This window comes from Condylura cristata, unplaced genomic scaffold, assembly GCF_000260355.1.
Source record: "Condylura cristata isolate star-nosed mole 26May11 unplaced genomic scaffold, ConCri1.0 scaffold00004, whole genome shotgun sequence".
Classification (NCBI taxonomy): domain Eukaryota; kingdom Metazoa; phylum Chordata; class Mammalia; order Eulipotyphla; family Talpidae; genus Condylura; species Condylura cristata.
This window is the reverse complement of record NW_004567105.1, coordinates 5,554,857-5,567,238: the sequence shown is the minus strand read 5'-3', so window position 1 is coordinate 5,567,238 and position 12,382 is coordinate 5,554,857. Positions and strand designations below refer to the sequence as shown.

The window sequence follows — 12,382 nt, the reverse complement described above, 5'->3', positions numbered from 1 at the left end:
CCCGCGCGCCCGCTGCTCCCCGCCTGGCCCAGTCTCCCTGGGGGGAGCTCAGACCGGTCTGTCAGGGCCGCGGCGACCAGCCCCACGTCCAGGGAGCGCCCCCAGACGTATGTGTCACTGAGGTCGCGGATCTGCTGCTGGGTGGGCAGGACCCCCACCCCTCTGCCCACCACTGGGCCCACACAGAGGTCATCAAAGCCCCCAACTTTCAGGTGGGTTGTGGCTCCTACCGTGAGGGCCCGTCGGGACGGAAATGGCCTCTGGGACTTGGGTCAGAAGCTGGGTCCTGACCGGACTGGGGGATGGGACCTGCGGGGCAGCCCTGAGCTCCAGCGACACCTACTTGGTCTCGTTGTCCAGCTGCTCCTCCAGCTGCGCGATCTTGGCCTCCAGGGCGGCGATAGAGGCCTTGTACTTGGACTTGACCGCGCCCTCCATCTCCTGCAGCTTGACCTTGAGCTCCTTGTTCTGGCGCTCCATCTGCTGCCGCAAGTTCTCGTTCTTCTGGGCGTGGCTGCGCTCCAGGTTCAGGTCGGTGTTCATCTGGTCGATCTGTGGGAGAAAGGGCCGGTGACCCCAAGGAAGGCAGAGGAGGGTGCTCAGCCCAGCGGGGAGGGGCGCGAGCAGCTGAACCCACAGAGCCCTGGGAACACCAGGCCCGTTTCTAGGCTCTAGGCCCACCCCGAAAAGGGAGCAGGCGCTCAAGACGCCTTAAGATCCAAGAGAGAATGAGGGGGACACGCTCCCAGATGCCGGGGCTCCGGCCCGGTGCGCGGGCCGCCTCCAGCCGCCCACCTGCAGGTTGGCCTTCTTGAGCCGGTCGTTCACCAGCTCCGTGTTGCTCTGCTCCTCCTCCAGCTCCTCCTCCAGCTGGGCGATGCGGGCTTCCAGGCGCCGCTTCTCCTCCAGCGCCAGGGCCCTGGTGGGGCGGGCAGTGAGCGGGGCCTTCCAGACGGCCGCCCTGCCGCCTGCACCTCGCTCACCCAACAGCCCAGACTCACCCTTTGCCGCTGCTGTTGGCGATTTCGTCGGCCAGCTCGTCCCGCTCCTGCTGGGCCTGGCGCTTGGCTCGCTCGGCAGCCGCTAATTCCTGGCGTCAGAACAGAGCGTGACAGGCCCCGCTCCTGGCCCTGCGCTGCCGTGGTGCCCCAGCCCAGCCCCCTCAGACCCTCCCGGTGCCCTTCCTCCAGGTGAAGACCCCCACGGCCCCTCCAGCTCGCGGGGCCAAGGGCGCCCTCTGGGGTCGCCACTCAGGCGCCCGTGGACAGAGTCCCCGTGTCTGAGGGTCGGGGGATGTGGAGTACGAAACTCTCCCAGCCTGACAGGCACGCGGGCCCTGAGTTAGGGCCGCACCTGGAGGCTCTGAAAATCGCTAGGAGACGGGCTTCACCCTGAGGGTGAGGGGTCTCAACAGACCACGTGAGACCTTGTAGGGAGGGGCCGCAGGGCAGCCAGTTCTCGGCCTAGCTCCTCGGAAGCCTGGCCTGCCCCCGGGATCGGAGGCCCCGGCAGCGGCGGTGAGGGAGGGCGCCCTCCTCCTGGCAACAGTTCACAGCAGGAGGCGGTGACGACCCCAAAGCCTCAAACTGTGACGATTTAATCCACACCAGGGCGCCGGGCAACTTAAGGACAGCCGGCAGGGAATCCCTTCCCAAAGCAAGTGCCCGGCTCGGCCTGAGCCGGACTGGCCAGCTTCCGCTGCCTGGGCGGCTCACACGGCCACCTGCTGGTCAGGGCGCATCCACCCTGAGCACCCAAGGCCGGCCCACCTCCTGCAGCTGCATCATCTCGGCCTCCATGCTCTTCAGCTTCTTCTCATTCTCCTTGGCCTGTGCCAGGATCTCCTCCCGGGAGGCCCGTGTGTCCTCCAGCTCGCGCATGTAGTCCTTCATCTGGGCCTGGGGGCGGGAGGACAGCTTTGGCACCCCCACCCTGCACTCCCCGTCATGGGGCCCCGGCCAGCAGGGGCTGGAGGCTCTTAGTCCGACGCCACAGGGCGAAACAGTAACTAACGCAAAACGCCTTCCTCCTGCCCCTTCCAAGGGCCATGGGCACGTAGCTTTGCTTTGCTTTTGCAGATAAAACCCAAACAGGGACTGCGCAGGTCAGGGGGAGGACTGGGTGGGCGCGGCCGGAGGGCAGCGGCAGAACCGCCACCCAGTGCCCTGCACATCTGCTCTTACTGCTGCAGGATTGTGGCGTGTGGGGAAGGGGTCCCAGAGCCTGCCTGACTCCTCTTCCCGCAACTGTGGGGAGACGGAGCGCCCCGAGGCTGTGTCCTGGCTCTGGCGGCTTCACTGTGCCGCGGGCTCAGGACCAGGCCGCACTGGTCAGGGATGGCAGTGCCCTCTGCCCGACCCCTCCCTGCCCCACCCCTGCACACGGGGTCCGCGCTCCCCTCTGGCTGCTCTGCCAGTTTGTTTTCATTTTGTTTTTGCTTAACCTGTTGGCCTCAAGTCTTCCTTTAAAACAGGGCTCGAAACACCCTGGCCTTCCTGGGTCAGGGGCTGGCCCCCTGCCGGCCCCACTACGGCACCCAGGCCAGGTGCCGCCGCGAAGCCAGGCCCAGCGGCCAGCCCAGCCTCACCTGCAGCTTCCGCAGCTGTCTGATGGCCTCATCCCGGTTCTTGTTGGCCGAGTCGATGTGGGCCTCCAGGTCCTTCAGGTCCATCTCCAGCTTCTTCCGGGCGGCCACTGCCATCGAGCGCTGCTTCCGCTCATCCTCCAGCTCAGCCTCCATCTCCCGCACCTGGGGGGAGGTGGGCGTCTCAGGCGGGGACCCCCACGGACGAGGTCTGGCGCTGGGCTCAGCAGGCCGGGCCAGGCCCGAGAGCCACAGGGACGGTGAGGACGGAGACGGTGAAACCCCCGACAGAGGGTCACCTGGGGACAGACACGGGCTGGGCCGTGGGGGTCAGGGCCAAGAAGCCGTCAGAACCCGGGAGGCGGGAGGGAGCCAGGCCGGCCTCCCTCGGCGCCCAGCGTGGCGGATCCGCACCTGTCTGACCAGCTGCTTCTTCTTCTCCTCGCTCTGCTCGTCGCGGCCCTGCAGGTCCCGCTCGAACTGGGCCTTCATGGCCTGCAGGTTGACCTCCAGGCGCAGCTTGGCGTCCTCGGTGGCCTGCAGCTCGTCCTCCAGCTCCTCCAGCTGGGTCTTCATCTCCTCCACCTGCTGCTCCAGGGCGCGCTTGGACTTCTCCAGCTCGTGGACCTGCGCATGGCGGGCGGAGTCAGGAGGACCCTGGCCGGCCGGGGCGGCTCACCCCTCGCCCCTGGGCTGTCCCACTGGTGCCCGCCCGCCCCGGAGCTGCCACCGCCCGGGACTCACGCTCTTGCCCACGTCGTCCTTGGAGCTCATCAGGTCCTCCATCTCCGTGCGGAACTGTTTGTTGAGGCGCTCGAGCTCCGCCTTCTGCTCCACGGCCTCTTCCAGAGCCCGGGCCAGCGACAGCGCCTTGGTCTCCTTCTCCCGCGCCTCCGCCTCGGCCCGGTCGCGCTCCTCCGCGTACTTGGCGGAGATGGTCTTCTCCTCGGCCAGGAGCTAGTGAGAGGTGGGCGTCACGAGGCTGAGTCCACCTGCTCAGGCGGCCGGACAAGGCCCAAACTCCCCAGAGAAGGAGGGGGGCGGAGGGCCGGCACAAGGCCACTGCGCGGGGACCCAGCAGGCTCCCAGGCCACCATGCAGGCTCGCCTCGGGTCAGGGTGCCCCTCCTGAGAGGGCCAGCTCAGAGCGGGGAGCGCGGAGCAGGCGGTCGCCACGCACCTGGTCAAACTTCTTCTGCTTCTTCTCCAGGTTGGAGACGCTCTGCCGCTGGTGGTCCAGGTCCACCAGCAGGTCGTCCAGCTCCTGCTGCAGCCGCGTCTTGGTCTTCTCCAGCTTGTCGTAGGCGGCCGCCTTCTCCTCAAAGCGCTGGCCCAGCCCCTCCATGTCCTTCTGGAGCTTCCTCTTGGTTTCTTCCGCGGACTCCAGGAACCCCACGCCGTCCTCCAGCTTCTTCTTCATGTCCGTCATCTGGGCAGGAGTAGGGGGAGGGAGACACCTGAGATGACCCTGCCTGGGACAGCGGGAGCCAGCTGCTCCCCTAGGAACGGAGCACCCCAGTTACAGGGTCAGCGCCCCTGCGTCACTTCCTCTTCTACTGGGCAAGAGAAAGTTTCCACAGGGCGCATCTGCCAGGCACATGGCGCGCAGGGGCCAACACTGCGGATCAGCCCTGAAGGCCTCACAGTCCCGCCCACGTCTGCAGAGTGAGCCCAGAGGGCGCCCCCACTCTCCTCCCCCTGGAGCAGAGGCAACCTGGGGAGGCTTCGCCCTGCACCCAGAGATACAGCTCCTCTGACGGCCTAAGTCCGTCGTGGAAGGAAAATGCTGAATGTCAGCTAGGTGGGGAAGGTGACGATACTGTGTCTGCTCCATCCCAGCTCCTGGACCCCTGAACTGTTCCTGGGGGCCCCAGGCTAAGAGCCCTGGAGAGGGCTGGGGCCCGAGGGAGGCACCCGGCTCCGGACAGATGTGCAAGAGCAGGCTGCGCCCCAGTGCCCGGCGGGCGACCCTCCAAGGCCCCGAGGCCATGTCAAACCTGGGCATGCAGGGTGGCGATCTGCTTCTCCAGGGTCCGCTTGGCCTCCTCCTCCTCCTCCAGCTGCTCCTTGAAGGAGTTCTTCTCGTCCTCCATCTGCTTGAGCTTGGTGCTCAGGCTCAGCTTCTGCCGGTTTTCTTCCTGCAGCAGCTCCTACTCAGAGGACAGGGGGGCAGGGGCTCAGGAGCCGCTCGGCGGAGGGAGGTGGCAGGAGGACCCAGACCCAGAGCCCGAGGCTGACGCTGTGTGGGCGCCGGCTCCCCAGGAGAGGCCCCAGGGCGGGACCGCTGTACCTGCGTGTCCTGCAGCTGCGACTCCAGAGTGGAGAAGTCCTTGGTGAGCTTGCTGGACTTGCTGTCCGACTGGGTGAGAAGACCTGTCACGTTGTCCAGCTCCACCTGGGGGCGGGGATGGGAGACGGGGGGCCGTGAGCTCGCCTGCGGCCAGTCCGGCCCTTGGCTCTCACTCGGGGAGCCCGCAGGCCTGGTGGAGGAGCAGGAGGAGACGGGAGCCCCGCCCAGGAGGGCCTCACCTGCAGCTTGGTGACCTTGTCGGCCAGCTCCGTGCGCACGCGCTCTCCCTCGGTGAACTTCACCTGCAGCTCCTGCAGCTGGGCCTCCACCTTCTTCCTCTTGTGCTCTGAGTCCCCTTTACCCTGCAGCAGGACCTTCACCTCGTTGGCCAGCTCTCCCCGCTCGTTCTCCAGGGTCTGCTTTGCCTTCTCCAGGTTGGCTTTCACCTGGGGGAAGATGCCAGGATGTGCAAAGAGGCATCGCGCTGACAGGGTTGGTCTTCCTAACTGGGGCCAAAGAGAGGCCGGCCGGACCCAGAGCCAGAGAGGGCGCTGGGCGGGGTCACACTCCGGTGACAGCCCTGCCCGGCCTCCTCCTGGGCGAGATACTGCCGGTGGCATCACGATCTTGGTGGTGTTCAGGGCGGGGAGACTGACCACAACTGGCCCCTCCACCAAGTCTCCCTGAAGTTTGATGTTCAAAGCGTAACGCTCTCCCCACAATACAAAGGCGGCACTCAGAGGGCAGAGTGAGGGCCCGTGCTCGTCTGCCGAGTCCGGCACAGGCTCACGGGCACGTTCAGGGTGAGCCGAGCCTCGGAGACGCAAAGGCGCGTGGGGAGCACGGCTTAGAGACCAAGGAAGAGCGAGGCCTGTGCTGGGCTGGCCGATGCGGACCAGAGGCCGGGGGACCAGGAGTGTCTACAAATCACCCTACAAGACACCCGCGGCCACAAGCCGGCCCCCGAGCGGCGGGGCTGAAGAGCAGCGGCAGGGACCAGCACAGGCAGCCCCCCCCCCGGGGGCTCAGCCCACCGCCAGGGGGCGCTGGAGGAGCCAGACTGCTCCTCCAGGGATGCCAGGGAGCTCAGGCCCTGGAACTGGCGGTTGCTCCAGTTCCTGGAAGTTCACAGAACTATGACGCTGACCCACACTAGCCTCCAGCACAGACGGGGAAACTAAGGCATGGAGACACCCATGTGCGCAGGTCACGCCGTCTCAGGGCACCGTCTCTGCGCTGACCCGGGAAGCCGGTCTCCCCAGAAAGGGCTGCTGTCCGCCAGCGGCCATGAAGCCCTGGGGGCCCGTCTAGAGCACACGCACCCGCTTGGTCTGCTCCAGCTGCTCCGCCAGCTCCTCCACAGCCTGCGAGTGCTTCTGCCTCATCTCCTGGATCTGGGCCTCGTGGGTCTTGGTCTCATCCTCAAGGGTCTTCTTCAAGATGTTCACCTCCTGTTCACGTTTGGACCTGCAGGGGAACACCCTCAGGATGGAGGCCGGGGACCCCGGGAGATCTGTCCTGGGTGGCGGTGTTCCTGCCCATAGTCCCCCTTGGCCGTCCACCCCACAGCCCAGGTCACAGGCAACTTCTGTGTCCTTTCAGCCCACCCTGCCTCCCCCAAACTTCAAACTTCATCAGGTTCCACAAGTTCTCTCAAATAGAGAGCTACCACGGATCTATCATTTCCATGCACTCTGGTGCAATTAGGCCCCTATGTGCAGAGACCAGAGTCCACCTCTCCCAGGCCACAGCTTCCCTGTCCCTCACTCCCTGACCCCCAGTAACTCAGTCTGCTAGCCCTATGGCACACCTGAGCTCCTGCTGGGCAGCTGTGGAGTCCAAAGTGTCCTCCAACTCTGTCTTCAGAGCCTCCAGCTCTTCCCCAAGGTCCCGTTTCTGCTTCTCAGCTTTGTTCCTGGAAGCACGCTCAGACTCTAGGTCTTCCTGGAGTTCAGATATCTGAGATTCCAGCTCTCTAATCTTCTTTAGGGCCATATTCTTCTGGGTGGCTTCTTCCTCCACTCTGTCAAAGAAACCAACATCCAAGTAAGATCAATTTTCACCTTTAGAGAAGGTGCAGCCAAAGCCACTTCCAGCAGTTAGTCATAGCCCTTAAAAGCACTTCTCAGCAAAAGTAGTACATGAGGCAACCAGCAGATCTAAGAGCAATACCACTTTTTGAGACTGGAAAACCTCACAGAGCAAGCATTTCATTTCCCAGACTATGATTGGGGTTTAAAATGTAAACAGAATTCAAATATTAAAGGAAAAAAAATGAAAAAAGACTATAGTCTTCGACTGCAACTAAGTAAAACGCGAACATGTTTGTGACTGGGGACTTATGGGAACTCTTTCTACCTTCTGCTCGGTTTTGTTGTGAAACTAAAACTGCTCTAAAAAATAAAGCATCTTTTAAAAAGCTGGTATGTAGCCAATACACTGAAAAATAAAAGAAAGGACTGTTGTGACTGGACGACAGTCGGAGACAGCAAGAATCACCGCAGTGCCGGCCGGCCACACTGGCCAGCTGTCAGGGCTGTGCTCTGGCCCTCACCTGGCCAGGGCAGCCTGGAGCTCCTCCTCCTTCTTGGCCAGCTGCATCTTCAGCTCTGCAATCTGGGCCTGGAGCTCAGCAATCTGATCGTTGAGATCTGTGGAGTCTCCCTCCAGCTTCCGGCGCGTCTTCTCCAGCTCCTGACGCTGTTTCTCCTCTCTCCGAAGGCGCTCTGCGAAGAAGGGTGAGGAGTCAAGAGAGCCCTGAGTGGCTGCAGACTTGTCTGGCTTCCGATTCTTACCAATAAAACCTGATTATCAGTCATAAAACATATGAGGGTGGAAGGACCCCAGCCACGCTGCCACGTCCTGCCCCCACCGCCCCCTGTGGCCCTCCTGCGGGGAAGCTTCCACCGGCCCTGTGGCTTCCTTCTGTCCTTTCCGGGCTACACCACGTCAGCCTCCCTAAAAAATGCTACGTTCAGTTTTGTGTGAATCCAGACTTGTACACTGTGTTATAAAACCCTACAGTTAGGCAGGGTTGGGGCCAGTGCTGGTCAATCGCACATCCCCACCCGCTCACAGCTGGGGCTATGGCCGGCCTGTGCTCCGGGGTGCTCCCACGGGCGACCCCCACGCCTCCCGCCCGGCGCCCCTGGGCTACAGCTCTAGCCTGCAGGCAGTGCACGTGTGTTCTGTGGTGCCGCTTCTTCGCTAGCACCGCCTGTGTTTGCGCATCAAGCGGGTGGGCCGGGCCTAGGCCTCCTGGGCCATGCAGCTGCTCACTTTTCTGGGTGGGGAGTCTGCAGGAGGGATCTCTCTGCCTCCAGACCTCCTCCCCAGCAGACTCGCCTCGTCCCTTGTAGACGTGAGGAGAGGAGGCCAGACACAGGCCGGGAAGAGCCTCCCGGGGAACAGCGGGGGTGGGTGTGCCCTGCATGTGCCAGGCAGGATGAGGGTCCTCAAACAGCCACACACCCGTGCCCCTGCCCGGCCCTAACCAACGTGGACGCCGGGTGACGGAGGCAAGGAGGCAAGCGTCCCTGCTCCCAGAGTGGCCTGCCAGGTGCCCTGCTTGGGCAGGGGCCCGGGCCCACCCGAGCGGGAGGCCTGCTTCCCGGCTCAGCTGCCCTGTGGCGCCCTTACCCTCCAGGTCGGTGATCATGGCCTCATGCTTGTTCTTGAGCTTGGCCAGGCTCTTGGACTTCTCCTCCTCCTCTGTGAGGTTGGTGGTGAATTCAGCTATCCTGTCCTCCAGCAGTTTCTTCTCCTGGGGGGGGGGGGTGAGGGTGGGTTCGTGGGGCACAGAACGCTAGTTCTCTAGAGAGCGTGACTCTCCCAGAAACTCGGGCTCAAGCAGAGGAGCGTGGCCTTGAGCAGTTAAGTTCGCTGGACTTCCCAGCCCAAGGAGTGATTCTGAGAGGTCCCCACCGGCTGGCAACTCGCCCTCAGGGTCCAGGCTGGGCGTCCGAGGCTTGGGTCTGTGCCACCAGCGCTCAGGCACGAGACTTCGGGTCGCAGCCAGTGCTGGCGCGGGAGCTCGGGCCCCTTCCAGACAGGCACGGCGGCGCGTCCTCACGTCCATGCCCCGCGCTCGTCCCCGCGCCACCACCCCCAGCCCCAGGCTGCTATCCTGTGTCCTGTTTGCATGGCCAACACGGAGCCCAAATCTCTGTATGATCCCCACTAGCGTGAGCTCACAGCTGCCCCAATAAGCGCCTCATTCGGCGAGAGTCTCACTGCTCCCGCGTCGCCGCAGGCTCCTGCCGCCTCGGCCCTGCCCGGCCCTGGGACAGGGGCAGCCTTCAGCTATGCCCTTCGTCGTCCCCTACTGCGGACTCAGCTTTGATCTGCTCGCTGGGCAGACCCGACTCAGCTCGCAGAAGGAACAGCTGAGGGAGTGGGCTGCCCCGCAGCGCCAAGCCCGCCGGTGACGGCGTGCAGCTGGGCAATGGCTCAACTCCACATCATCTCGGGTTCCAAAAGAGCCTGAGAAGGGCTTCACTGAGGCGCGCTGGGCCCCCAGTTAGAAGAAACTTCCCTTCAGAGAGGACCCAGGTACCCAGAGGCCACAGGACAGAAGAACCCACCGCAGGCGGGAGCAGGAGTCCCGGACCATGCAGCTGGGGTGACTGGTCCGCCCGAGCGCCCCGGAGCCCCCCGAGCGCCCCGGAGCCCCCCGGCCCGCACCTTGGCCAGCTTGCAGTTCTGGTCCTCCATGATGATCTGCTCTTCCTCCAGCTTCTTCAGCTTCGCCTCGGTGGTGACCTTCTCCAGCTGCAGCTTCTGGCGGGCACTCTCCTCCTCCTCCAGCTGCTCCTCCAGTTCCTGCCATGAAGCCGGAGTCGCGTGAGGGGCCCAGGCAGAGCCCCCCGAGTGGCGTGGCGGGGATCCCGTATTAGAACTGGCACATGGGGCCAAGAGCCCAGGTCCCTCACGGGGCAGCGTGCTCCCCTTTCAGCAAACTCCCTGTGGCAGCCTGGGCAGAGTCCGCGAGCCCGCCGGGGAGCAGGTGGAGGGAGGGCTCGCGGGGCTGTGCTTGCGGAGACCGGGGCACACAAGGGGGTGACCCCAGGAGAGAAGCCCTCAGGTCACCCCCAGTGACAAAAGGCAGGAGTGGCCGGCGGGGACACTGGTGCCCACGCTCGCTGAGTCCCTGCTGCCCACCCCCCGCCCCGCAGCAGCTCGCCTCCCCCGGCAGCAGCGGCTACCTGGATGTTCTGCTGCATCTTCTTCTTCTCCGTCTGCAGGTGCTGGCAGCGCTCCTCCTCCTCCTCCACCCGGGCCTCCAGGTCATGGCAAATCTCCTCCAGCTCCTGCTTCTTGGCGGTCAGGCGGGCACGGAGCTCCTCGGCCTCGGCACACAGCTCTGTTTCCGCCTGCAGCTGCTCCTGCAGCTGCAACTTCTCCGCCATGAGCTGCGAAAACGCGGGAGAAATGCAACTTCCTCAAGCCACTCGGGACGGACGCCGGGAGCCCGGCCTCGGAGGGCAGGACGTGGCTGCCGGGAGCGGGAGGCCCCAGGCCCTTCTCGACACGTCTGCCGGCCGTCACCCTGCTGCGCGAGCTGTACCCCAAGACCGCTGGGAAGCGGGTTCCAAGAGGTAAGAGCTAGAGCTGGGCCCTGAACCGCTCGCGCGACTCTTCCATCCCACAGGTGGCCCCCACATCACAGAGCCAGGGTGCAGCGCCCGCCGAGCCAGGGAGGCAGCTCCTCGCGCCCCAGTGCCTCGCCGCCGCCGGCCCGCAGCGGCCACACACCTGGGACTGCAGCGTCTCCATCTCCGTGAGCCTGTTCTCCGCAGCCAGCTGCTTCTCGCGGACCTTCACCAGCTCCTCCTCCTTGGCCATCATCTCCTCCTCCTGCCGGCTCACCTGCAGCAGCGGCTTGACCTAGGTGGAGACGGAGGCTGCTCAGCGGAAGCTGCCCGCCCCAGCCAGCAGCTGGGAGGCCTCCTCATCACTGCAAGCACAGGCGGCGGGGAGGCGGCGCGGGGTCCGGCCTTCCAGGCCCGCGCCGTGCGCCGTGGGCCGCGGACCCATCACGACGTTACCGGAGACGCCCTGAGTTTGCGCAGCGTTTCAGAAGCTGCTGAAACCCCGTCTTTAGCAACAGCGAAGAGTCAGGAATGAGAGGCAGCAGGTAAATGATGAGCCGCCTAGGGAGCGGACGGTGCGCGACTGTCAATAACAACGCTTAGAATTCCTTTCCAAGGCGCTCTAAAAGGAAACGCAAGCCCCAAGGCCGCGGCCACACGGAGCGCAGCCAGGGCGGAGGGCGAAGCGGGCGAACGTGGCAATGGGAGCAGTGATGGGAAGAGCAGCTCACGCCCGTGCTCAGGGCTAAAGGCAGCAAGGGCGCTTTTCGCTTCTTCGTGCTTTTTGTCAAGTTTTTCGTAACTGCAGTTCACGAGGAGCACGGTCCCAAGCGGGCTCGGAAAGTGCAGAGCCGCCGGGCAGGGCTCGGGCTGCCCTGTGAGCGCAGGCCCTGGCGGTGCCCTGGAACCAGCGCCCGGGCTCACGCACCTCCAGGCGCCCGCGGCGGGGCCCCCCAGGAGCCCCGGGACCCACCTTGGTGAAGAGCCGCCACCACTGCCAGTTGCGCAGCTTGAGGTAGGCGGCGCAGTTCCTCTGCAGGACCTTCATGGCCGTCAGCTGCTGCTGCCGCTTGGCAAAGGCCCTGCGGGGTGCGGAACACCAGGTGGGCACCAGGCGACGCCGCTGACCCACGGCCGGCCGGCCGGGGCCTTGCTCCAGAGAACCCCCAAGGGAGCCGCCCCTGCTGGGGCCGTGGGCGGGACGCCGAGGGCCGCGTCACCACCACCGGCCGTCCCCAAGGAGAGCAAGGGCCGGGGCGCGAAGGCTGCGGGGCATCCTACAGGCCCCGTCACGCGGGGTCCTGGCACCCACGCCCCGCTGCCGGCAGCCCCACCCAAAGGAGCGGCCCCTCCTTCGGGAGCACGGGGACAGCTCGGACGGGACAAGCGAGCAGCTCTGGTAAGCAGCCACCTTCAGGACAGGCCAGTGCAAGCACGTGCGCACCCCACCGGTCAATTAAACCCCAGACATCCAGGTCGCCGGGGAGGGCCGGGGAGCCGCATGGGCCTCCCAGGGCGAAGGCCGACCCACACCCGGACCCAGGCGGAAGTTCCCGAGTTCCTTCAGCAGCAGGAGAGCTGGGGGCTGGGGTGTGTCTGGGACTCACTTCCTGGCCAGGTAGCCCCTGCAGCAGGCCTGGAACCCGATGATGACGTCTGTGATCTTGAGGTCCCGCTCCTCCTCCAGGTGGGCCAGCACACCCGCCCGGAAGAAGACCTTGCTCTGGCCAATGCGGTACAGGTTACTGTCCAGCTCCAAGGCCTTGATCTAGACGAGAGAGCAGGCCAGTCCCCGCGGGCCAGGGAAGGCCGAGCCCGGTCAGTCCGGAGCACCAGGTCCCGCTCACCCGGGACCCCCAGCGCGGGGCGGCGAGTCCAACTTGCACGGCGAACCGCGGCTCAGAGGAGGCCGCGCCGG

General features: G+C 65.1%; 1 protein-coding gene across 1 annotated transcript in view; it reads right to left on the bottom strand.

Moving 5' to 3' along the window:
- Window positions 1–18: 18 nt before the first annotated feature.
- Window positions 19–12,382, bottom strand: part of MYH9 (myosin, heavy chain 9, non-muscle) — a 45,250-nt gene continuing 32,886 nt past the window's right edge. Inside the window, exons 18-37 of the mRNA XM_012720260.1 lie at window positions 12,072–12,232; window positions 11,438–11,546; window positions 10,628–10,759; window positions 10,078–10,284; window positions 9,557–9,694; window positions 8,513–8,636; window positions 7,428–7,599; window positions 6,684–6,896; window positions 6,196–6,340; window positions 5,113–5,319; window positions 4,874–4,978; window positions 4,581–4,733; window positions 3,764–4,012; window positions 3,329–3,541; window positions 2,999–3,211; window positions 2,588–2,749; window positions 1,770–1,898; window positions 1,002–1,090; window positions 796–919; window positions 19–552 (exon numbers count right to left, since the gene is read on the bottom strand). Coding sequence (XP_012575714.1) covers window positions 340–552; window positions 796–919; window positions 1,002–1,090; window positions 1,770–1,898; window positions 2,588–2,749; window positions 2,999–3,211; window positions 3,329–3,541; window positions 3,764–4,012; window positions 4,581–4,733; window positions 4,874–4,978; window positions 5,113–5,319; window positions 6,196–6,340; window positions 6,684–6,896; window positions 7,428–7,599; window positions 8,513–8,636; window positions 9,557–9,694; window positions 10,078–10,284; window positions 10,628–10,759; window positions 11,438–11,546; window positions 12,072–12,232 — 3,258 coding nt within the window. The 3' untranslated portion in view covers window positions 19–339. The remainder of the gene's footprint in view (window positions 553–795; window positions 920–1,001; window positions 1,091–1,769; window positions 1,899–2,587; window positions 2,750–2,998; window positions 3,212–3,328; window positions 3,542–3,763; window positions 4,013–4,580; window positions 4,734–4,873; window positions 4,979–5,112; window positions 5,320–6,195; window positions 6,341–6,683; window positions 6,897–7,427; window positions 7,600–8,512; window positions 8,637–9,556; window positions 9,695–10,077; window positions 10,285–10,627; window positions 10,760–11,437; window positions 11,547–12,071; window positions 12,233–12,382) is intronic.